This window comes from Procambarus clarkii, chromosome 27 (assembly GCF_040958095.1).
Source record: "Procambarus clarkii isolate CNS0578487 chromosome 27, FALCON_Pclarkii_2.0, whole genome shotgun sequence".
NCBI lineage: Eukaryota > Metazoa > Arthropoda > Malacostraca > Decapoda > Cambaridae > Procambarus > Procambarus clarkii.
In genome coordinates, this window is record NC_091176.1 from 1,013,064 (window position 1) to 1,038,565 (window position 25,502).

General features: G+C 42.8%; 1 protein-coding gene across 1 annotated transcript in view; it reads right to left on the minus strand.

Annotated features, from left to right (window-relative positions):
• Positions 1–221: 221 nt before the first annotated feature.
• Positions 222–25,502, minus strand: part of LOC123762710 (E3 ubiquitin-protein ligase ZNRF3) — a 386,641-nt gene continuing 361,360 nt past the window's right edge. The window contains exons 3-7 of the mRNA XM_045749417.2: positions 18,162–18,434; positions 13,524–13,665; positions 12,157–12,884; positions 3,534–4,266; positions 222–3,201 (exon numbers count right to left, since the gene is read on the minus strand). Of these exons, the coding sequence (XP_045605373.2) occupies positions 3,167–3,201; positions 3,534–4,266; positions 12,157–12,884; positions 13,524–13,665; positions 18,162–18,434 (1,911 nt within the window). The 3' untranslated portion in view covers positions 222–3,166. The remainder of the gene's footprint in view (positions 3,202–3,533; positions 4,267–12,156; positions 12,885–13,523; positions 13,666–18,161; positions 18,435–25,502) is intronic.

The following is a 25,502-nucleotide window of genomic DNA, read 5'->3' on the forward strand; positions in this document are numbered from 1 at the left end:
TTTACTTCTGTCAGGGGTGGTAGTAGGATACTAGGTTGGTAACAATTCTTCCTTATATTATTTTATTTAACTGTCACACTTCTTCCACTCAATACTCCCATTTTACCTACCATACCCTCATTTTTGTTTTTCATATGTCTATATACTCTGAAATATGCTGTATAATTTACATATCGCCTACAAATATTAGTCTTTGGAACATTCACAATGAAACTCGCCAATATTTAATTCCTTTTATTTAATATATAACTTATAATAAATTATATGAGAAATGTACAACAAGTACAAAATATATTAAATTTACACTAGTTCATGCAACAAGAACAATAAAAAATATAGATCATATAGCACCTCTTCGGAAATACTAACAGCATATGTGATGAGAGAAGCAATTTGAGGCTAAAATACAGTAGTACATTAGCTCACTTTCTCTTGTGCAAGAGAGGGGTCTGTCCACTTTGACTGGTCAGTCAAGTGAAGGCCTTGTATCATACCCGGTCTGTGCTTGATCCCTGATGGTTCAAAAGGTTGGGCCTCATTCTTTCATCCCATTCAAGTGTCACTAAGTCAGTATGACTATAGTCACACTGGGTTAGTGCTTTCTCCTGATAACTACCTTAACTAGTACAGGAGGGAAGAGCCCAAATTAAAAATTTGGAGAGGATTCAAATTGCTCATCTCATTACCTGTCATTCAAGTCAAAGACATTTCAATATTCATCATCCTTTATACAGACAAGGCGGGAAGAACTGTACATGAATGTTTCCTGGTTATGGTAATACTTGCCGACTTGTGGTTTACTTTATAAAACTATACAATATCTGTAAACTACACTCTGACTTAAATATTACCACAGAAAATTTATTTAGTTATCTACAATGTTACATATCTAATTTCCCATCAATATTTGATGGTAAATTTGATTACATGTATTGAGATTTTCTAAATATTTGAGCCAGGAATCACTAACTTCATTCATATATGGTATGGTATATTGAGACAAAAGTTCCTCACACTTTATACATACATATCAGAACTTATGAGCTAATTCACCTTAAAACTTAGAACTAGAACGCTTAATGTTATAAATGCTTGAACTGCATGTAAAGGCACTTAGGTTAGGTTGTGGATCAAAGATGCAGTAGTTTCTGTTGCAAAAACAGTATTGAGGAAATATGCCTGCAATCTACCCATAGTATATTAGTAGGCCAAAATTTAGTTATATTATGCACCTTAGCAGTGACATTCATAAAACTTTAAACTTCACCCTTTTTATTTAAATAATATATTTACTGGGAGTAGCTAATGAGCATTGCATTGATGGAGGTGAATTTTGAAACATTATCAGAGAAACTGAATACTGTATGGTCATTTCCTCAGGGCATGAGGATAGAATATGCTAGTTTTTATACACTGAGCACACCAAAATCTGTCAGATTTGACAGGCCTAATGGTTTGTTTGCTTGTTTGCTCAGGTTGTTAGAATTTTACAAGGATATTTGAATATTATACATGAAGAACAATTTGAATATATTCAGCTAATATATATTCCTTTCCATTATTCAATATTACAATCTTATATAAATTTAGAGAAAACTTTATCATCTACAAGTACTTGGCAGTTTACTATGCACTTCTCAATATATTCATATAGAAATAATCTTATGTTCTATATGCAATGAAAAATCAATGTTAGTACACTGTACTTGTAGGTAGATTTTTTAATACATATAGAACAGGAAGTAGATCCTACAGAAAAGCAAGGAAAAAATTTTCTTCTTTATGGTAATGGAATCTGTAGAGATCACCTATTGGATAATTCAGTCTTCATTTTCCAACACTATATACATCTAGTTATCTTGAGCCCTGATCCACATGAAATGTATCCGAGTTTCAAAAACACACACAAGGACTAGAAAATGTTTAATGAGGTGACTATTGTCTCTTTGGTTCTAGTGAATCTGTCTTGTACTAGGCTTACGATACAGTTTGCATGGCTTGTACAACAGTGCATATAGCACTGGAATTCTTGAAACCTTGCATTTCTGAAGCATGTCTCAAAAGTGTCCAGATTAGCCCTCATGAACCATATGAGCACTTTCCTAACACTGAAAACGGAACATGCTGCAAGTGTCACATTGACTGGCATGCTAACCTTTCTACACCTTAACCTGAAATGCCAGAGCTTAAGTGTTGGGAAAGTCAATTTGTCCACGAGATCCATTATTCTCATTTCGGTTTCTTTTCAACCTGAGAAAGAGCCCTCCCCAAACTTTGGTAAAAAAAAAATGAACAAGTTAATACACTTGCTGTGTTTGTTATAATAAGTTTCTAAATCAAAATTTCTGGAACTTACAAGTGTCCTACATGCACACCTCACTTCGTGAATTTGATTGGTTTACACAAAGGAATTTCCACAAATAAAATAAAATTATCTGATTGAATTTACACTTTTCCTTTAAAATTTAATCTTGCTTTATTACAAATTATTATGTGCACAAAACTTTGAATATTGTTTGAGATTCTAAGTAACATGCTACCTACATTTTATTACTTTAAATTCACTGTTACTGAAATTTAAGATTTACAACAACTAATTAATTTGTACTTTTACATATTTCCTTCAAAATATTTCTTGTTCATTTTTGTATTTTATTACTAGGTACATTGTCATTTCCTTACCTATGAATCATTGTTAAACCATTTAAAATGCATTAATCATTAACTAACTTGCTCATCATTATACGTTGGTAATCTAGACTTTCATTCCACTTTTAAGGGGATCTTTAATAGAATACATAAAGACAACTAACAACTCTGTTATGCCTGGGCACTTGACATTCACATTTATATATTTCCTATGGTATGTACAGTACACAGCTGAACCATGGAATAAACATTTATATGAATACAGTATAAACATCCTGGATAAAAGATTAAGGTTAACTGGGTTCTAAACAAAACATATATTGGTACTGTTATATATATAAAATTGACTAGTGGTCCAATATATTTTTTATTATTAGTCTTTTACTGCTTCTGCACCAGTCTTTTAATTAACATTTTACAGTCATGATGTAAAATGTTTTGCACGAAGCACACATCACAATGCACTTGTGTGCCGAGTTCCAGCGAGGGATAATTGGGGACAGTGATAGTCCATACGTCACGTTACTTCTAACTGTGGCCCTGAACTACCATCTGCAGGAAAAAAACACAATTAAATTTGGCAGGTACAGTGAATTTAACTACTGTTTATAGAAGAATAGGCTTTTAAGCACTTCAGCATTTTCTGGATTGCATACAGAATTTTGTAAACCTATATAATACAATTTCTAAAGAAAGAAAGATACACTTAGATGCAATTACATATCCCTGAAACACTATCTTTTTCACCCACAGCCAGTATTATCACTACTAAAAAAAAATATAATTGATGTAAATGAGGCACTGGATAACTATGGTTCTAGTTGGCCATAACTCTCATATTATCATTATGTTCATTGGAACTGTCTTAGAACTACTTGACCTACCTGAATGTGTTGAGATTCTAGGAGGATCCTGGAGGTTTTGTTTGAGGTGTAGTGTTGCTGTCTGGGAAATAGGTACAAACTGGGGTCGTCTACCAGCTTTGTGTGCCTCACCTCCACTACTACTATCAGCAGTAATTTTTGCAGCTCCGCTAGCTACTTGAAAGGTAACAAGATGGGTTCCTAATGCAATCTGTGCAGCTTCGTCAGGCTGCTGCACTGCTATGGAATTCCCAAGGGACCCAGGGGGATCCATTGAGTGTACTAGGCTAATGCCTGTACTGCACCAAGTGGCTCGACGCAGCCCTCGCTTGCTAATGTGAAGTCTTCCTTCATCTACCCCTGGTGACCCATCCGAGGCATGGCCATGGCGAAGTCGAGGTTGGCGGAGTCGAGGTATACGTTCCTGCAGGGATTCAAGAGAGGTACGAGGTGTGGTGGGTGGGTGGACCTCACAAGACAAATTATCCAGAGAAGAGGAGTCACTTGTCTCACTATTGCCACACCGTTGCTCCTCCTGAAGTGCTGCAAGAGCTGCAAGAAAAGGTTCCAGCTGTTCCTGACTTAAGGGGGCTGCTGGGAGGGGTCCACGTCCCCCCAAACCAGCCTGGAATGTGACGGGTCGTGGACAGGTGGTGGTGCTGGTGTTGGCACTTGTGTTGGAAGAACCACAGGTGGCACGGCCACTGCTACCACTACTGGCAGCTGCACCATGATGATGTTGAACCTCAACGCTCTGTAAAGAGATGAAAAATTTTATGTAGGCATATACTTAAGGTATTCCATCTATCCACCCCTCCACATATCCACCCCTTTACATATCCATCTATCCCTTCTGTCTATCCATATATCTATCCATCCATCTGTGCTCATTCCAAGGGAACCCTTGTTTGCAGAAATGCTTCAAAACACCCCAGATGCTATGGCTGCGTTGAAAGAAGCAACTATGAAAGCAGCTACTTCCCAGGAAGCTTCAAAGTACCTATACAGCTGCTGGAAAGAGAGAGCTGTGGTAGTTCAGGAACTGGAAGGCTCCAACCAGGAGTGGAAAAGGTCCAAGCAATTGTGACAAAGGTCTTGGAGGGTTTACATATGGTGGAAGCTGATAGCAGCATCGAGAAGGATCTCAGGCTAGGTGGTTACAAGAAGGAAAGGAAGCGACTGATAAAGATAGTGCTCACGGATGAGGCAACAAAAGAGGCAATTCTATACAGGAAGAGCTGTCTTCTGGAGGTAAGAGAATACATGGATGTGTTTCTGCAGAGGGACATGACAAGGGGCCCAGTAAAAGCAAAATAGGGACAAAAGGAGAGGGAATGGAATGGGGGAGCCACAACCTTCTCGGAAGTTTTTAAGGTTAGGATTTACATTGCAGTTCAGAGTTTTAAATATATAGAGTACACCTGAGAGGATGTGCAGTGACTTAATATCTAACATATTCAAAGATTTGAGTAAGGGTACCGAGTGCTGTCTGGGGCTAGAGTTAGATATTGTTCTAATAGCAGCTTTGTGTTGAGTAATTAGAGGACATAAATGATTTTGGATAGTAAAACCCCAAGCACAAATACCATAATTGAGAAAAGGATAGATGAGAGAGTAATAAAGCGTCACCAGGGCAGAGCGAGGTACATAATATCTGATCTTAGAAAGAATGCCGACAGTTTTGGCAACTTTTTCTTGCCATATTTAGAATGTGTCCCTGGAAATTCGGCTTCTTATCGAAGAGAACACCAAGGAATTTGCCATCAACTTTGTTACTGATCTGGATATTGCTTATTCTTAGATTAATTTGATTTGAGGATTTATTACCAAATAAAATATAACAAGTTTTGTCAATTTTAAGGGTGAGTTTATTAGCAGTTAGCCAAAGACGGACTTTATTAAGTTTGGCATTCACTTTAACATTTAGGGCAAGAGGGTCAGGACTGGGGGAAATGAAGGTTGTGTTATCAGCAAATAAGATTGGTTTGAGGTGTTGAGAGGCATTTGGAAGGTCATTAATGTACAGTATATGAGAAAGAGGAGAGGGCCAAGTATGCTGCCCTGTGGAATACCAATGTTGATGGGTAGGGTGGGAGAAATAGAATTAATCACAGAAACATACTGGAGCCTGTCATTAAGGTAAGACTGAAGGAATTGGAGGGAGTGACCTCTGACTCCGTAATGATGCAATTTAAGAAGGTTTTGGTGGTTGACAGTGTCAAAACCCTTACGCAGGTCAACAAATAAACCAACAGGAAACTCATTTTTATCAAGAGCTGCATGTATCGTTAATCATTCAACTTCGAATTTAATCCTTCATTCCCCTCTCTGCCCCCTACATCCCATGCCCTACCTGCTCCCCCATACCAGACCCTCCCATCACCTCCTATCCTAGACCCTAGCATCCACACATCCCAGATCCTCCCAGCCCCCCACCCCCACCTCAGATCCTCTAAGCCCCCCCCCCCCTTCCTTATCACATCTTCTCTGCCCCCCCTCTCCCCTTTGGGGCCTCGTAGCCTGGTGGATAGCGCGCAGGACTCTTAATTCTGTGGCGCGGGTTCGATTCCCGCACGAGGCAGAAACAAATGGGCAAAGTTTCTTTCACCCTGAATGCCCCTGTTACCTAGCAGTAAATAGGTACCTGGGAGTTAGTCAGCTGTCACGGGCTGCTTCCTGGGGGTGGAGGCCTGGTCGAGGACCGGGCCGCGGGGACACTAAAGCCCCGAAATCATCTCAAGATAACCTCAAGATAAGATAACCCCCCATCCATGACCCTGCCCCCCCTCCCCTATTCCCGCTATTCCAGGGACAGTAAAGGTAACTGAGACTGGACAGAAGAGTGTCAGCTTCAAAGTAATTTACTTAAACCCAGATGGGATTACAAACAAAGCAAGTGAACTTGGGGAAAGAGCACAATAGAGCCCTAATGATGAGAAAAGAATGAAGTTTTGAAGAAATGCCTACAAGGAGATCAGGGACACTATGATAAGAGGCACCATGATGAAGGGGAGGACCTAGAATAGTAGCAGTAGTCATATATAATCCTCCATCTAATGTTGACCAAACCACACACTATAAATTTAGGAGACGATGTTTCGGTCCATCCTGGACCATTATCAAGTCGATTGTGATGAGTCGAGGAAGGCAATAGTATTAAGTAAGGCAAGAGAGGTAAGGAGACAGAAATCTTAAGAGGAAGATAAGAAGAAGGCAAAGAGTATGGAAGGTAAGGTGTAATATAGCAACCCGTTCTCGCACTTGCTTACAGTCAATATTGACTTATTTAATAAGTGCATATGTGACATACTAATTGATTGTGAATATTTTAGTTTACCTTGAAAAGCTTCATAGAAAACACCGACCTCACCTAGCCTTCTTAATATGTTAAGATAAGCATCTTATTGCTTCTTAATTACAATTATTACTTAACCTATACAAAAGGGCGGTGTGTTGTCTGAAGACAGAGTTTGTTATAGTTCTGATAGCAGATTTTTGCTGGGTGATGATGGACTTGGGGTTGAACCCTCATCCTTGCACCCGCAACCTTGCAGTGGTTGAACCACATGCACATATACTGTATGTAAGATAGTAATAGATTAGTGTGTAGTATAAAGAGAGGAGAGCAGAGTGGGGAACACATCATCTTATTTTAGAGAGTATACCGACCGTTTTTTTATACTTTTGTCTGTGTTGTATGTGGATGTTGAAGCTTAGTTTCCTGTCTATGTATAGGCCAAGACCAAAAGACCTTCATCAGTTTTATTGTTAATGTTAACATTACCTATCTGAAGTTGGATTTGGTTGGATGATTTACTTCCAAATAAAATGTAGTAGGTCTTTGCCATATTTAATGTGAGTTTGCTGGTTGATATCCACGAGTGGACTGTTTTTAATTCATTATTTACAGTATTATTTCGTGTATGGGGGTTGGGGTCTGAATAGATTAAGGAAGTATCGTCAGGAAATTGCATAGGTGTTATATATAAGTTAAAATATCTTTAACAGATCAGTGACTATTGGCCTCTTTTTGCTATATATATATTACAAAGAGAGTATAGACACGCAAGACAAAACGAGAGAAAATATGAAAATGGAGGGAAGGAGAGAAAGATGGACATAGAGAGAAGCTGGTGCGTGAGGCGGCGTGAGAGAGGCATAATGAGGGGGGCCAAGGTGTATTCTTAGCTCAAACACCAGCGCATCCCCGCCCCTCCCCGCACCACACCCCCGCCCCTCCCCGCACCACACCCCCGCCCCTCCCCGCACCTCACCCCCGCCCCTCCCCGCACCACACCCCCGCCCCTCCCCGCACCTCACCCCCGCCCCTCCCCGCACCTCACCCCCGCCCCTCCCCGCACCACACCCCCGCCCCTCCCCGCACCACACCCCCGCCCCTCCCCGCACCTCACCCCCGCCCCTCCCCGCACCTCACCCCCGCCCCTCCCTTCCCGTAACACCACCTCATACCCTTCTTTAATTCTCAAAAACGGCTTCGTACATTTTGTTGTTTACAAGTATTTGCATAAAAAGAGACAGTATCGTCATATTTCTTTGAAATGCTGACAAATTTCTCTGTGAAAGCTTTCAGATGCCAAAAGCAAAGACAGTAGGGAGGTTGGGGTGTGGTGGAGGGGGCAGGCGGCAGGTTCAACAGTGAATGAATGGCTTCACAAGGACACGCACAAGCCGGTAAGCATGCACGCGCGCACAACGTTCGTGCCACGAGCCTTGAGTCATGATAAATGAAGTCAATAATGCATGAACAGGCAACGGTAAAATAAGAAAAAAAACAGAAGAGAAACGGTTCTTCCCTGCGATACAAATCAAGAACTCCTTGAGTGTGTTTGCTTGAGAGTGAAACACTATAATCTAGCTCAGTATGAATGACATTAACAAGGAATATTAACCTTGAAATTCACCACAACCAAACCGTCTGTGCGTTTAAGATGGAATAAAATTGCGATTCATCATAAAACAAATTATATATATGTTCTTCGTTAAACCCAAACAGGGTGTGAATAGCTATAAAAATTAACACTTATGACAAGTTCAAAAATAGCGTGTTTTTATGGGGGTGGTGTGTTATATATAGCCAGGGAGACGCGCCTGGAATGTCGACACCCGGGTAAATAACCAAAATAGATGCGATACTGTGTTTGGTGACGGCACTTTATGCGTCTGGTTAAAGACAACCTTTGGTATGTTCCCTTGGACGAGTTCTGCTGATTTTAATGAAACGCAATGACTTTGTCCGTAAAAGTTATGGAATGAACCTAGTTTCATTCCTTAATGAATGGATTTTTTTTTTATTAAGATATGAGGTACATCTGCATTAGTGCAGCTACCCTAGACTATATGAAGTAGAGTACACTGTCAAAAAAGATAACTAGGTGATGCTAAAAAATCCCCATGACACAGGTTGGTTAGTCATACAGAGGCATGTGATGGGCAGTCTGCACTGGCAGACCTAGTTTTCGGTGTTTTAGGGAGCTACAATTGGCGATTTATAAACAAATATCTATCGGTTAAAAAAAAAGTATTGAAAAGTTTAGTTGAGCTCACATACGCAAACACAATCTTTTAATACAAGTGACCTAGCATGAGAGACCAAGTGTTTATTTAGCCTCCACTCTCACATTATATTCAGAGTTTGAGTTAAAAATTTGACAAGCATTAAGGGCAATGGCAGACGTGACGGTAGAGGCATCTCGTAGCACCCTCCACTTGCTCCATCATCACCCCACATTAGAAACTCAATTTCCACACTGACCAAAAGAATACAAGAACATCTTAATTCACGCACAAGTTTTGTGGAAATTTTTGTGATCTTGACAAGGAGTAAAGGAGAGCCAAAAACATAGTCAGTGAAAGATGGCCCTCAACTAAAATGGAGATGCCTGACCATGCCAGCTTCCAGGCACTCTCCAACTGCTTTCTTATCCTTCTTTCATCCCGCTTATGACGCTCTAATATAGAGACGCGTGAGCAGCTACGTGCATGTGGCAGTGAAGAAGGAGCAGCAGCAATGTACGGACGCGACTGTTGGTAAACACGTCGTGTGAAGACAAATGTTGCGGAAATACACACATGTCAAGCGTAATATTATGCTAACATTTCTTCAATATACCAGATTCTAAACCGCAAATACACGCCTAAAGGCCTAAACGTTCGAAATTAGTTGTTCTAGATGTGATATGCACCAGCTGACGAATAGGAAAAGACTTTATAATGGAGAGTTCTGAGTTTGTGTCCGAGCATGTTGTGTTAGATTCAGCTACTGAGAGGACACATTTGCCAGCAGCACAGGCTATGGCGAGCCCGTCGTACTCGCCTGGCACAGGAGATGTGCCTGTCCCACCAGATTGAGTTACCGTATTTATATTATATATATATAATATATATGCGAATAAGCTTGAATGGTCCTCAAGCCAATATGCAATTGAAAACTCCACACCCCTGAAGGATTCGAACCCAGACAGCCAGGAGCACTATCCAACTAGCGTACCCGGTAATTTAACCACTCGACCAACCGTGACCATACAAAAGACATTGGTAGCCGAGACTATATCCCCAACGTTCCGACGGCACTTGGTGGTAAGCTTGGGCGTAGTTACTTCATCGAATCACCTCACTTTGTGGGGCCACGTGAGCAACACAAATACGAACAAGCTTGAATGGTCCCCAAGCCAATATGCAGCTGAAAACTCCTCACCCCAGAATATGTTGGGGATATAGCTGCGGATACGTTGTGATATGTTGCAACAGTGCACAAACAACAGGGCGCCATCAAGCAGCATATAATCTCCTCACACAACCAGACCAACACCAGAGAAATCTTAACAAGCAACACAGAAACTATCGATAGATACAGCGACAGCAGGAGACTCGACATCAGCGAGGCACTTCACATCAAAAAGTCAAGACCAACAATCAACAGCCAATTAACACAATTACATTCTACCTACTTCAAGACCCAGAACCAACACAGAAGCAAGAAGAGAAAATACGCAATGTACCTATTGATTCGTGTTTTATGTAAAATTATCTTTACCCATTGATTTGAGTTCTGTCACCTCACCCAAATGCATTTGTGTTGTCAATCAATCTATCAATCACAAAACTAAATTGGAGAAATAAGGGATATGCCACTAGGCTAGTCCCAGAACTAAGAGGCATGAGTTACGAGGAAAGGCTGCGTAAAATGCACCTCATGTCGCTGGAACAGAGAGCTCGGGGAGACATGACCACTACCTACAAAATTTTAAGAGGAATCGACATGGTAGATAAAGATAAACTATTAAACACGGAGGGTACGCGAACAAGGTGACCCAAGTGGAAACCTCACCCAAAAACGAATATAAGTATGAAACGGAGTTTGTAAAAATTTGTCTTTGAAAATGTAAGAAGTCTCTTGCAAAACACTTCTAGGCGTCAGACCATAAATGAGAAAATGAACTTTGGAGAGTTAATTTTTCAATTACCCTCGACAGTGAAGAGAAACATAAGAAATCTATATAGAAGATTCGTGCTAGAATCATTAATCTTACCCCTTCGGTCATATTCAACAACATATGTGGCCTCTGTAACCTTTAAATTTCGCAAGACGGATATGGGAAGCAAATTATATGAGTCAAATTAAACTAATGGTGTAGTCCTCTAGGTGACTATAAGCAGACTCTTCTGAACACTGAGGTATATGGTTAGTGCGTGATTAGTATGGAGTATCTGTAAACACTATCTACTACTATCTTCAATATCTATCTATTATGGTTTGTAGCAATCTAAAACACGCACAAAATCTAAATTTACTGCACTTGAAGATAAGGTATTGTAAATCAGCAATTTCTGAATAATAAAATAGCTAAAGTTGAGAGTACCAGTGACAACCCTACACAGTGCCACAGTCACACATCCAGTGTGTGTAATTTATACATCGGTGTCAAAATTTAAATTGATAAGGTATAACCTGATTTTAAGCAGCAGTTACAATCTAAATATTAAGAAGCAGCTAATAGTATGTGTGTGTGTGTGTGTGTATATATATATATATATATATATATATATATATATATATATATATATATATATATATATATATATATATATATATATATATATATATAAATGTGTAGGGTAAGTAGATGTGTGTGTGTAGGATAAGTAGATATGTGTAGGGTAAGTAGATATGTGTAGGGTAAGTAGATATGTGAAGGGTAAGTAGATATGTGAAGGGTAAGTAGATATGTGAAGGGTAAGTAGATATGTGAAGGGTAAGTAGATATGTGTAGGGTAAGTAGATATGTGAAGGGTAAGTAGATATGTGAAGGGTAAGTAGATATGTGTAGGGTAAGTAGATATGTGTAGGGTAAGTAGATATGTGAAGGGTAAGTAGATATGTGAAGGGTAAGTAGATATGTGAAGGGTAAGTAGATATGTGAAGGGTAAGTAGATATGTGTAGGGTAAGTAGATATGTGAAGGGTAAGTAGATATGTGAAGGGTAAGTAGATATGTGTAGGGTAAGTAGATATGTGTAGGGTAAGTAGATATGCGAAGGGTAAGTAGATATGTAAAGCTTGTGAGGCCATACTAACGAGGGTGAGGGTTAAGGGAGAGGCCCTGATAATATATAAATCTACTTACCACAAACTGGTGTTCCGCCTCTTCACTGCTGGATCCCGGAGGTTGAGGGTGGGCGGCGTGGGCGTGAGGTGGCTGCGTGTGGGCGTGACCACATCGTGGGTTGTGGGTAGGGGCTGGTGGGTACATGAGGCAGGCGTCGTGGAGAAGCGACGAGTCATGATGACAAATACCCACACACCCCAATCCGCATCCACTACCCGCACCACCTGAGCCATATCCACACATTGGTACCACCCCATATCCTCCAACTGGATTACCATACCCGCTCACCGAACCACAATACCCGCCTGTGGTGCCGAGGTACCCACCGCGGGGGCTGGTATGTCCACCTCGCGACACTGAGTACCCACCACTGGGGCTCATGTACCCGCTCGTGGGGGTATTGTATTCACCTGCAGGACTAGTATACCCAACAGTGGGACTGGTGTACCCACTCACCATACCCGTATACCCAGGGTCGGGGCTGGCATACCCGATATTAGGACTAGTATACCCCGGTGGAGGGCTGATATACCCCGGGGGAAGCGGACTGTAGCCGAGGCCGGCATACCCGGGTATAGCCCCTCCCAGGCCAGCATGAACAGCGCACCCAGGGTGGCCGCAGGCGTGGGCGGGGTTGGAGGGGGCCAGCACGTACTGGGCGTGGGCTGGCATGCTGTAGAGGTGGGCGCCGTGGGTCAACGATGAGCCCGAGGCACAGGTAGCCGGCGGACTCTCGTAGCAGCCCTCTGGACACGCGCCGCGGAAAAATAATATTATGTATTATTTTCAGGAAACGAAAGCTTTCCATATTTATAATTATCACAATGTAAGGTTGATGTTGGTCTTGGCTATATGATGCTAGTGTAGTTTGTGATATCTAACCTCTACGACATTACTGTTATCTTATACATATACTGTATAATATCATAGACTATAACAAAAATTCCATCAAGTAGCAATGCTAACATATTGAGGTACGTTAGATGCTTGATAAGCATTAGCAAGAGTGGTGTATAACCACCAATTATGGCGACTGATATAATACTTTACTACGCAAGATGAAACAATTTAACTAATTGGTCAACCATGTTCAATGTAGGTAATTACCAGGAGAAAGCACTAAGACTATAGCACATGGAAGGGACAGGCCGGAGGGAAGGAATGGTGCCCCCAACCAGTTGGACAGTCGGGGATTGAAAGCGGGAAAGTCCAAGAAGCGTGACCGTCGCTCTACCGACCAGACCAAGTGGTTGGGCAACCGTGCTCAAGTATGACTTAAAATGAGCTACAATGATCAGCAAGTTCCAAAATAATGAAACATGATTTATGAGAGCGCGACGGGGGTTTAGCCGCCCACACTGACCACAGTAATAATGACTACTGACCTATAATGTTGTAGTTACAGAGGGGGCAGGTGCGGTGCTGGAGCAGCCAGGGGTCGACGCAGGCGCGGTGGAACTCATGTTTACAGGGCAGGACGCGTAGCTCCTGGTGGGGGCGGTACTCCTCCAGACACACCACACACACCTGCCACACACACACACACTACTCAGTCACAACTGGTAAACACACATGGCACTTGCAAAACAAGAATATCTGATTTGTTTATGAACAAGAGTTCATTAGGCTACTGACATCAATTTCTCATGTAAATTCATTATAAATCCTCCATTTCTGATATTACAGGAACTTGAAGAATAATTAACTCTTCATTTCGTAAGCAAGTGCTCTGAAAATGAGCTAAAACTTGCCAAATTTCTCTAAAATGAAAAATAAATTATACATTAACATTAATTTCCATTTATTTTATGCATACATTTGCTTCAAATTATTATACATGCTACCTAAATACATGCACAGTCCAAAACTTTAACATAATACAAGCCTAAAAAGTATACATAAAGAACTTGATCATGTTTTCTATGTACATGATAACTCACATTTATGAGAATTAAAAATGTATCAGATTTTAATAAAGTTGAAAAAAGATTGGCTTTGAGAGTTTTGGAATAAGTTGCTAATCATCGAAATTAAATCTGAGATTCCTAATAACTACCGGGGGGACCTAATAACTACCGGGGAGACCTAATAACTACCGGGGGGACCTAATAACTACCGGGGAGACCTAATAACTACCGGGGAGACCTAATAACTATCGGGGAGACCTAATAACTACCAGGGGGACCTAATAACTACCAGGGGGACCTAATAACTACCGGGGAGACCTAATAACTACCGGAGAGACCTAATAACTACCGGGGAGACCTAATAACTACCGGGGGGACCTAATAACTACCGGGGGACCTAATAACTACCGGGAGGACCTAATAACTACCGGGGGACCTAATAACTACCAGGGAGACCTAATAACTACCAGGGAGACCTAATAACTACCGGGGGACCTAATAACTACTGGGGGGACCTAATAACTACCAGGGGGACCTAATAACTACCGGGGGGACCTAATAACTACAGGGGAAACCTAATAACTACCGGGGAAACCTAATAACTACCGGGGAGACCTAATAACTACCGGGGGGACCTAATAACTACCGGGGGGACCTAATAACTACCGGGGGGACCTAATAACTACCGGGGGGACCTAATAACTACCGGGGAACCTAATAACTACCGGGGAGACCTAATAACTACCGGGGGGACCTAATAACTACCGGGGGGACCTAATAACTACCGGGGGGACCTAATAACTACCGGGGGGACCTAATAACTACCGGGGGGACCTAATAACTACCGGGAGGACCTAATAACTACCGGGGGGACCTAATAACTACCGGGAGGACCTAATAACTACCGGGGGACCTAATAACTACCGGGGGATCTAATAACTACCGGGGGACCTAATAACTACCGGGGGACCTAATAACTACCGGGGAAACCTAATAACTACTGGGGGGATCTAATAACTACCGGGGGGACCTAATAACTACCGGGGGACCTAATAACTACCGGGGGGACCTAATAACTACTGGGAGGACCTAATAACTACCAGGGAGACCTAATAACTACCAGGGGGACCTAATAACTACCGGGAGGACCTAATAACTACCGGGGGGACCTAATAACTACCGGGGGGACCTAATAACTACCGGGGGGACCTAATAACTACCGGGGGGACCTAATAACTACCGGGGAAACCTAATAACTACCGGGGGGACCTAATAACTACTGGGGAAACCTAATAACTACCGGGGGGACCTAATAACTACCGGGGGGACCTAATAACTACCGGGGGGACCTAATAACTACCGGGGAAACCTAATAACTACCGGGAGGACCTAATAACTACCGGGGAAACCTAAAACTACCGGGGGGGACCTAATAACTACCGGGAGGGCCTAATAACTACAAGGGAGACCTAATAACAACCGGGGGGACCTAATAACTACCGAGAGGACCTAATAACTACCGGGGGGACCTAATAACTACCGGGAGGACCTAATAGCTACCGGGAGGACCTAATAACTACCGGGGGGACCTAATAACTACCGGGGGACCTAATAACTACCAGGGAGACCTAATAACTACCGGGGGACCTAATAACTACCAGGGGGACCTAATAACTACCGGGGAGACCAAATAACTACCGGGAGGACCTAATAACTACCAGGGGACCTAATAACTACCGGGGGGACCTAATAACTACCAGGGGACCTAATAACTACCGGGGAGACCTAATAACTACCGGGGGGACCTAATAACTACCGGGGGGACCTAATAACTACCGGGGGGACCTAATAACTACCGGGGAACCTAATAACTACCGGGGAGACCTAATAACTACCGGGGGGACCTAATAACTACCGGGGGGACCTAATAACTACCGGGGGGACCTAATAACTACCGGGGGGACCTAATAACTACCGGGGGGACCTAATAACTACCGGGAGGACCTAATAACTACCGGGGGGACCTAATAACTACCGGGAGGACCTAATAACTACCGGGGGACCTAATAACTACCGGGGGATCTAATAACTACCGGGGGACCTAATAACTACCGGGGGACCTAATAACTACCGGGGAAACCTAATAACTACTGGGGGGATCTAATAACTACCGGGGGGACCTAATAACTACCGGGGGACCTAATAACTACCGGGGGGACCTAATAACTACTGGGAGGACCTAATAACTACCAGGGAGACCTAATAACTACCAGGGGGACCTAATAACTACCGGGAGGACCTAATAACTACCGGGGGGACCTAATAACTACCGGGGGGACCTAATAACTACCGGGGGGACCTAATAACTACCGGGGGGACCTAATAACTACCGGGGAAACCTAATAACTACCGGGGGGACCTAATAACTACTGGGGAAACCTAATAACTACCGGGGGGACCTAATAACTACCGGGGGACCTAATAACTACCGGGGGGACCTAATAACTACCGGGGAAACCTAATAACTACCGGGAGGACCTAATAACTACCGGGGAAACCTAAAACTACCGGGGGGGACCTAATAACTACCGGGAGGGCCTAATAACTACAAGGGAGACCTAATAACAACCGGGGGGACCTAATAACTACCGAGAGGACCTAATAACTACCGGGGGGACCTAATAACTACCGGGAGGACCTAATAGCTACCGGGAGGACCTAATAACTACCGGGGGACCTAATAACTACCGGGGGACCTAATAACTACCAGGGAGACCTAATAACTACCGGGGGACCTAATAACTACCAGGGGGACCTAATAACTACCGGGGAGACCAAATAACTACCGGGAGGACCTAATAACTACCAGGGGACCTAATAACTACCGGGGGGACCTAATAACTACCAGGGGACCTAATAACTACCGGGGAGACCTAATAACTACCGGGAGGACCTAATAACTACCAGGGGGACCTAATAACTACCGGGGAGACCTAATAACTACCGGGGGGACCTAATAACTACCAGGGGACCTAATAACTACCGGGGAGACCTAATAACTACCAGGAGGACCTAATAACTACCGGGGAGACCTAATAACTACCGAGAGGACCTAATAACTACCGGGGGACCTAATAACTACTGGGGGGACCTAATAACTACCGGGGGACCTAATAACTACCGGGGGGACCTAATAACTACTGGGGGACCTAATAACTACCGGGGGACCTAATAACTACCGGGGGACCTAATAACTACCGGGGGGACCTAATAACTACCGGGGGACCTAATAACTACCGGGGAGACCTAATAACTACCGGGGGACCTAATAACTACCGGGGGGACCTAATAACTACCGGGGGGACCTAATAACTACCGGGGGAACTAATAACTACCGGGGGGACCTAATAACTACCGGGGGGACCTAATAACTACCGGGGGACCTAATAACTACCGGGGGACCTAATAACTACCGGGGGGACCTAATAACTACCGGGGGGACCTAATAACTACCGGGGAGACCTAATAACTACCGGGGAGACCTAATAACTACCGGGAGGACCTAATAACTACCGGGGAGACCTAATAACTACCGGGAGGACCTAATAACTACCGGGGAGACCTAATAACTACCGGGAGGACCTAATAACTACCGGGGAGACCTAATAACTACCAAGGGGACCTAATAACTACCAAGGGGACCTAATAACTACCAAGGGGACCTAATAACTACCAAGGGGACCCAATAACTACCTGGGAGACCTAATAACTACCGGAAGGACCTAATAACTACCGGGGAGACCTAATAACTACCGGGAGGACCTAATAACTACCGGGAGAACCTAATAACTACCGGGGGGACCTAATAACTACCGGGAGGACCTAATAACTACCGGGGAGACCTAATAACTACCGGGAGGACCTAATAACTACCGGGAGAACCTAATAACTACCGGGAGGACCTAATAACTATCGGGGAGACCTAATAACTACCGGGAGGACCTAATAACTACCGGGGGGACCTAATAACTACCAGGGAGACCTAATAACTACCAGGGAGACCTAATAACTACCGGGGGGACCTAATAACAGCAACACCCACATTGGACAACTCACCTCAGGACCTTCAGAGAGGACTGATATCTCGTGGCTACCCTCTTCGTCCTCTTCGTCTTGGTCTTCTCCAGCTTTACAACCTTCTCCACCACTACCTCCCCCATCTTCTCCACCACCTCCACCACAACCTCCGCCTCCACCTTCACCCGTAGTAAGTTTTACCTTCTTCTTGAGTTTGACTTTAACGATGTGTTTGTCATCCTTCTTCTTGTCCTTGTATCTCCTGCACTCCATGCGGGAGAGCGCGCGCTTGGCTTGCTGGGCCAGGGTGTTCTGTCGACATATCAAACACTTTACTAAACAATAACACACTTTACTAAACGATAACACACTTTACTAAACGATAACACACTTTACTAAACAATAACACACTTTACTAAACAATAACACACTTTACTAAACGATAACACACTTTACTAAACGATAACACACTTTACTAAACAATAACACACTTTACTAAACAATAACACACTTTACTAAACAATAACACACTTTACTAAACGATAACACACTTTACTAAACGATAACACACTTTACTAAACGATAATACTCTTAACTAGCAAGAGTTCACTTACAAGTATACTTTATATCCAACGACTTCAGTATTATAGTATATTCTGTGCCTACACTGAAAGTGACTGTCGAATACTCCACTTGCTACGGAATCACTTGTGATATATAAAGATTATTGATATATGTATTTGTGTATATGATTGTATATGTATATGTACATGTATATATAACATTAACAATTGTGTACCTAGCTTCAAAAGATTGTCACTTGCTTAGCTAAACGAACTCTGGGGTTCAGTTCCTGAACCCATTACTTAAGTACCTCTGTAAAGTACCTCTGTAACCCTTTCCACCACCGCCCACGGGATGGGTATGGGGTGCATAATAAAGAAAGAAATAGAATACGGGAAGCATCCAACGGTAACGACATGATATTAGAGCCCCGCGTATGTGCGCGCGCGCACACACTACCCAACCTCTCCTCCTACAAAGAACGTCGCATTTCGCTCGCATGTGTTACATAAGACCAAAAACTGTCGAACTAGAAAATGGAAGCGGCTCGCAAAGGTGACGTACTGTCTCGTTTTCTGTTTTGGGTCCTCTGGTAGGTTAGGAGAGGGCACTTTACATTGATCGTTTTCTTGACGTTGGGAAACATTAGGAGGACGGACTGGACTACCCGGCGGTGGCCGGGTGTCCCCCCCTCACACGCCATTCTACCCCCCCTCTCTTTTCCTCTCTCCCTACATACCCTGCTTACTCGCCTCCCTCCCTCCCCCCTCCCCCGCTGTCTCCCCATCTTATCACCCTCCTCCAACATCATACACAAATTGATTGATTGATAAAGATTAAGCCACTCAAAAGGTGGCACGGGCATGAATAGCCCGTAAGTGGTGGCCCTTTTGAGCCATTACCAGTATCAATAGATGATACTGGAGATCTGTGGAGGTGCGACTGGACCCTGCGTGACGGGAGATGTCTCCCGTGAATGTGTCCATCATACACACAGACATTTCAGTTTATATATATGGAAAACGTATCCGGATGAATCCGGATCTTTTCCCTCTTTCACTCCTCTTCCCAACTCTTTCCCCCCATTTCCCCTTGACCGCCTCGTTCCCATCCCCTCGTCCTCCCCTCCTCCCTCCCCCCTCTCCCCATCTCCGAAAATGTATCATCAGGAAGCACTGAAACAACGGGTCTCGGAAAATATATTTTGATCACTAAAAATTCTACTGGAATCTCATCATATATTTCACGCTTGATTTTATGAAAATCACAAACTGTCAATCTCTTAATATCTCTTGAAGTTTTTATCTTAGGTCTACCCCGACCAGCCTATGTCCATCCTGCACCCCACACCAGTCCCCCAGCAAACATGGGTGAGACTAGTCCCAAGCGTCTGGCCTCCAAGTTTAGACAGACATTATCTCCTATAGATAGATATATACGGTACTGGCAGAGGTTTCTACGAACGGTAGAAAGGCAAGCTATTAATCCCAATATGAAGTGTAGTGTTATTATATAGATGAGAGCACAAGGTGGGGATGTATCAACCATGCAGGGACGCTACACACGCTGCTCTTGTCACTAGACAACACTCACCTGGTTGGTCAAAACATTGTACATCTAGTTCTCCTCACTTATGGGAGCTCATGATCTAGATGCTGGAGGTGCAGGAGCAGCTTCCCTGCATGTGTATGGTACTGGCTCTCACACATGTAAGGAACACAAGCAAGTAGGGCTCTCACACATGTAAGGAACACAAGCATAGGGAGCCGGTCGGCCGAGCGGACAGCACGCGGGACTTGTGATCCTGTGGTCCTGGGTTCGATCCCAGGCGCCGGCGAGAAACAATGGGCAGAGTTTCTTTCACCCTACGCCCCTGTTACCTAGCAGTAAAATAGGTACCTGGGTGTTAGTCAGCTGTCATGGGCTGCTTCCTGGGGGTGGAGGCCTGGTCGAGGACCGGGCCGCGGGGACACTAAAAGCCCCGAAATCATCTCAAGATAACCTCAAGAAGTATGACAACTTCGACAATGTACAGGCAAAACAAACCGAGACATTGATAAACCGAAAGATAAAAGACTGAAGATAAACCGAAAGTCATGGACAGTGATATCTCGATACCAGGATATGGTCTATACAGGTGTGATAGGGTAAATAGGTCACATGGAGCCGTAGGTCTGTATATTAGAGAAGACCTTGTAGGCTCGCAGCTCCGAAACTCTACAAATAAGGTGGTGGAAATATTGGGAGTAAATAAAAATTAAAGTGAACTTAGTAATTATTCTGATATACAAATCACCAGATGCAATAGCGAGGAATTCACAGAACAGATAAACAAAATATAGAGAATAGCCTCGATAATCTGGCACTACCAGGTATTATCTTCCTAGGAGACGTCAACCTGACTAGTTTAAGACGGAGAATAGCAAACCATAATATTATACCAATAAATCTATCTGGACATAACCAGCCACAGGTCAGAGAACTACTTAGATTTAGTGACAAATTTTCGCTCAAGCAGCAGATAAGAGAGCCAAGTAGGGCTGAAAATGTTCTAGATCTGATCTTCACAAATACCGAAGAAATAATGATGGACATTATAACCTCAGACACAACATACTCACACCACGCGCTCACTGAAGTGCCAACTGCCATCAATACTCGTAATAGGCCTACAAAAATAATCAAGCAAGATTGGTTATTCAATAAATTTAATTTTAATAACAAAAGAAAGACTTTGAAAAATAAACATGGAACTTACAAATATTCAAGGGGGAACTGTTTTAAGTAATATAAATCGCAGGTAAGGAGTACAACAACTGACCCGAAGCAAATAAAGTCTGTCAGAAACATGTTCCTTTGTACAAAGCCAGAAAGAGTATCAGCTTAGAGAATGTAGACGGCACTACACAAGAAGGAAAAAATAACTGAAATACGTAAGCAAACACGACTATACCTACACAGAAAGAATAACTGAAACAGACTGAAGAATAAGAACAGAGATCGAAGCAATTCTATCAGATTTGGGAAATGAGATCAGAACAGAAAGCCATGCAGGTGATAAAGACAAATCCTAAATATATTTTCACATAAGTGAAATCAATAACAAAAAACTCCATCAGCAATGGATCTATGCTTAGGAGTGAAGGTTCACACAATGATGCCGAAGAAATTAGCGAAATCCAAAAAAAAAGCAGTACGAGGACATGTTTAGCACTCCTATCAGCAGCATGGCAGTGGAAGATCCAGACAGCTTCTTTATGTGTGATATGCAAACCCATGAAAATGTGACGGATATCAACACTAATTCTGCAGATTTAAAAAAAAAATCGCTTAAATCAGATGTCAGAAGCGCTTAAATCAGCAGATATAGCTCTCTTACACAAGGGAGGGAGCAAAGCATTGTTAAGAATTAAAGACCAGTCGCACTAACGTCCCATATAATGACAGTTTTTGACAGTGATCAGGAGTCAGGTCACCAGTTTCATGGAGACCAATGACCTCCACAACCCAGGCCAACATGGAGACCAATGACCTCCACAACCCAGGCCAACATGGAGACCAATGACCTCCACAACCCAGGCCAACATGGATTTAGAGCGGGGAGATCATGCCTTTCATAGCTACTTGACAACTATGACAAAATCAATGATACAACAGAAGAAAAACATAATTGCAGGTGTTATACACGGACATTACAAAGGCGGGGATACATGTGACCATGGAGTGAAAGCCCACAAACTGAAGTCAACACGAATAACAGGTAAAGAAGGGACGAGAGAGATATCAAATAATATACACGTGGAAAATACTGGAGGGTCAGGTCCCAAATCTACACAGTAAAATAACAACATACTGGAGTGAACGATATGGAAGAAAATGCAGAATAGAACCAGTGAAGAGCAGGGGTGCCATAGGCACAATCAGAGAACACTGTATAAACATCAGAGGTCCGCGGTTGTTCAACGTCCTCCCAGCGAGCATAAGAAATATTGCCGGAACAACCGTCGACATCTTCAAGAGAAAATTGGACTGTTTTCTAAGAGAAATTCCGGATCAGCCGGGCTGTGGTGGGTATGTGGGCCTGCGGGCCGCTCCAAGCAACAACCTGGTGGACCAAACTCTCACAAGTCGAGCCTGGCCTCAGGCAGGGCTTGGGGAGTAGAAGAACTCCCAGAATCCCATCAACCAGGTAATCAAGCAAGCAAGGGCGATGTATATTCCATTTTGTCGTACAACAGAACACAAAGAGTAACAGTCAATCAAATAAAATCGAGTCCAAGCGCAGTTAAAAGCTCTGTACCTCAAGGTACAGTCCTTGCACCACTGCTTTTCCTTATTCTCATATCATATATAGAAAAAAATAAAAGTCACAGCTTTGTGTCATCTTTTGCAGATAGACACAAAAATCAGCATGAAAATTATTTCTGTAGTAGACATTGAAAAACTACAAGCAGATATTAATCAAGTTTTCGACTGGGCAGCAGAAAATAACATGATGTTTAACAGTAATAAATTTCAGGTACTCAGGTATGGTAAAAATTAAGACCTTAAGCGAACTCTTCGCCTTTCCAGTCAATGCAATTTAAGCTTTGTTAATCTCTCTTCATATGGCAGGTTTCTAATTTGAGGAATTAACTTTGTCATCCTACACTGGACACGTTCAAGTGAATTTATATCCATTCTATAGTACGGCGACCAAAATTGAACTGCATGATTTAAATGGGGCCTAACCAGAGCACGATATAGCTGAAGAACCACACCAGGTGTCTTGTTACTAACGCTTCGATTAATAAATCCCAGTGTCCTATTTGCCTTATTACGAACATTCATGCATTGATCCTTTGGTTTTAAATTCTTACTAATCATAACTCCCAGATCCCTTTCGCAATCCGACTTTGCCATTTCAACACCATCTAGCTCGTATCTTGTAACTCTATCATCATTACCTAGCCTCAAAACTTTACATTTATTAGCATTAAACTGCATCTGCCAATCTTTCGACCATTTCAAAACCCTATCTAGATCGACTTGAAGTGATAGATCTAGATCGACTTGAAGTGATAGTGAGTCTTCTTTCGTGTTTATTTCCCTACCGATTTTTGTATCATCGGCAAATTTGCAAATGTTGCTACCCAAACCTGAATCTAAATAATTTATATATATTATAAACAACAGAGGTCCCAGGACAGAGCCTTGAGGCACTCCACTTTACAACATTTTCCCACTCTGACTTAACCCCATTTATACTAACTCTGTTTCCTTTGGAATAGCCATGCCCTAATCCAACTTAATATAGCACCCCCAATACCATGAGACTATCTTTTTAATCAGTCTTTCATGTGGCACTGTATCAATAGCTTAGCTAAAGTCAAGGTACACAACATCGCAAACCTTACCACTAACAACTGCCTCAACTATGCTGGAATAAAAAGTTAGCAAATTTGTTAAACATGAACGACCATTTGTAAAACCATGTTGCGAATCATTTATTAATTTATGTTTTTCAAGATGAAGATGAATTGTATTTGCAATTATCGATTCAAGTAACTTTCCTACAATAGACGTTAGGCTAATTGGTCTATAGTTTAACGCAAGTAATCAATATCCTTTCTTAAAAATTGGCACCACATTAGCTACCTTCCATGACTCTGGCACTCTGCCGGACTCTATTGATTTATTAAATATGGTAGACAGTGGCTCGCAAAGTTCCTCTTTGCATTCTTTAAGCACCCTTTACCAGGGTCCTCGTAGCCTGGTGGATAGCGTGCAGGACTCGTAATTCAGTGGCGCGGGTTCGATTCCCGCACGAGGCAGAAACAAATGGGCAAAGTTTCTTTCACCCTGAATGCACCTGTTACCTAGCAGTAAATAGGTACCTGGGAGTTAGTCAGCTGTCACGGGCTGCTTCCTGGGGGTGGAGGCCAGGTCGAGGACCGGGCCGTGGGGACACTAAAGCCCCGAAATCATCTCAAGATAACCTCAAGATAACCATGGCAAACACTTCATCCGGCCCTGGGGATTTGTTTGGTTTGAGTTTTACTATTTGTTTAAGAACATCCTCCCTGGTAACTGCTAAACTAGTCAACCTGTCCTCATCCCCACCCACATAGACTTGCTCGGCTGAAGGCATATTGTTAAGTTCCTCTTTAGTAAATACAGATATAAAATATTTATTAAAAATACTACTGATCTCTTCGTCATTATCCGTTATTTGACCTGTCTCAGTTTTTAATGGACCTATCCTTTCCCTAGTCTTAGTTCGATACAACTGAAAAAACCCTTTAGGATTTGTCTTTGCTTGCTCTGCTATGCGAACTTCATAGTTTCCTTTTCTCCTCCTTATCTCTTTTTTAACATTTCTAACCAGTTGTACGAATTCCTGTTCTAAACTGACTTCTCCATTCTTATCTTATCTTACTGAAGGAAGCCAGATTCTTGGTTGACGTGAGAAGAGAGGAGGGAGAGACCAACGTGGGGGGGGGGGGGGGGTAGCTGCCCTTCCCATTCATGATGTAGTTATTTCGTACCGTGCTTACTACCTGTGACAACCAAGCTTTGGGTCCCACCCCTCGTTTAGTAATGCATTCATACCACTTGGTACATTCATACCACTTGGTACATTCATACCACTTGGTACATTCATACCACTTGGTACATTCATACCACTTGGTACATTCATACCACTTGGTACATTCATACCACTTGGTACATTCATACATCAGACTCACTCACTCTCTCTCTCACTCTCTCTCTCTCATGTCCAGCTTCAAACTGTGTCCCCTCATTCTTATCCCCTCATTTAAAGAGAACAATAAC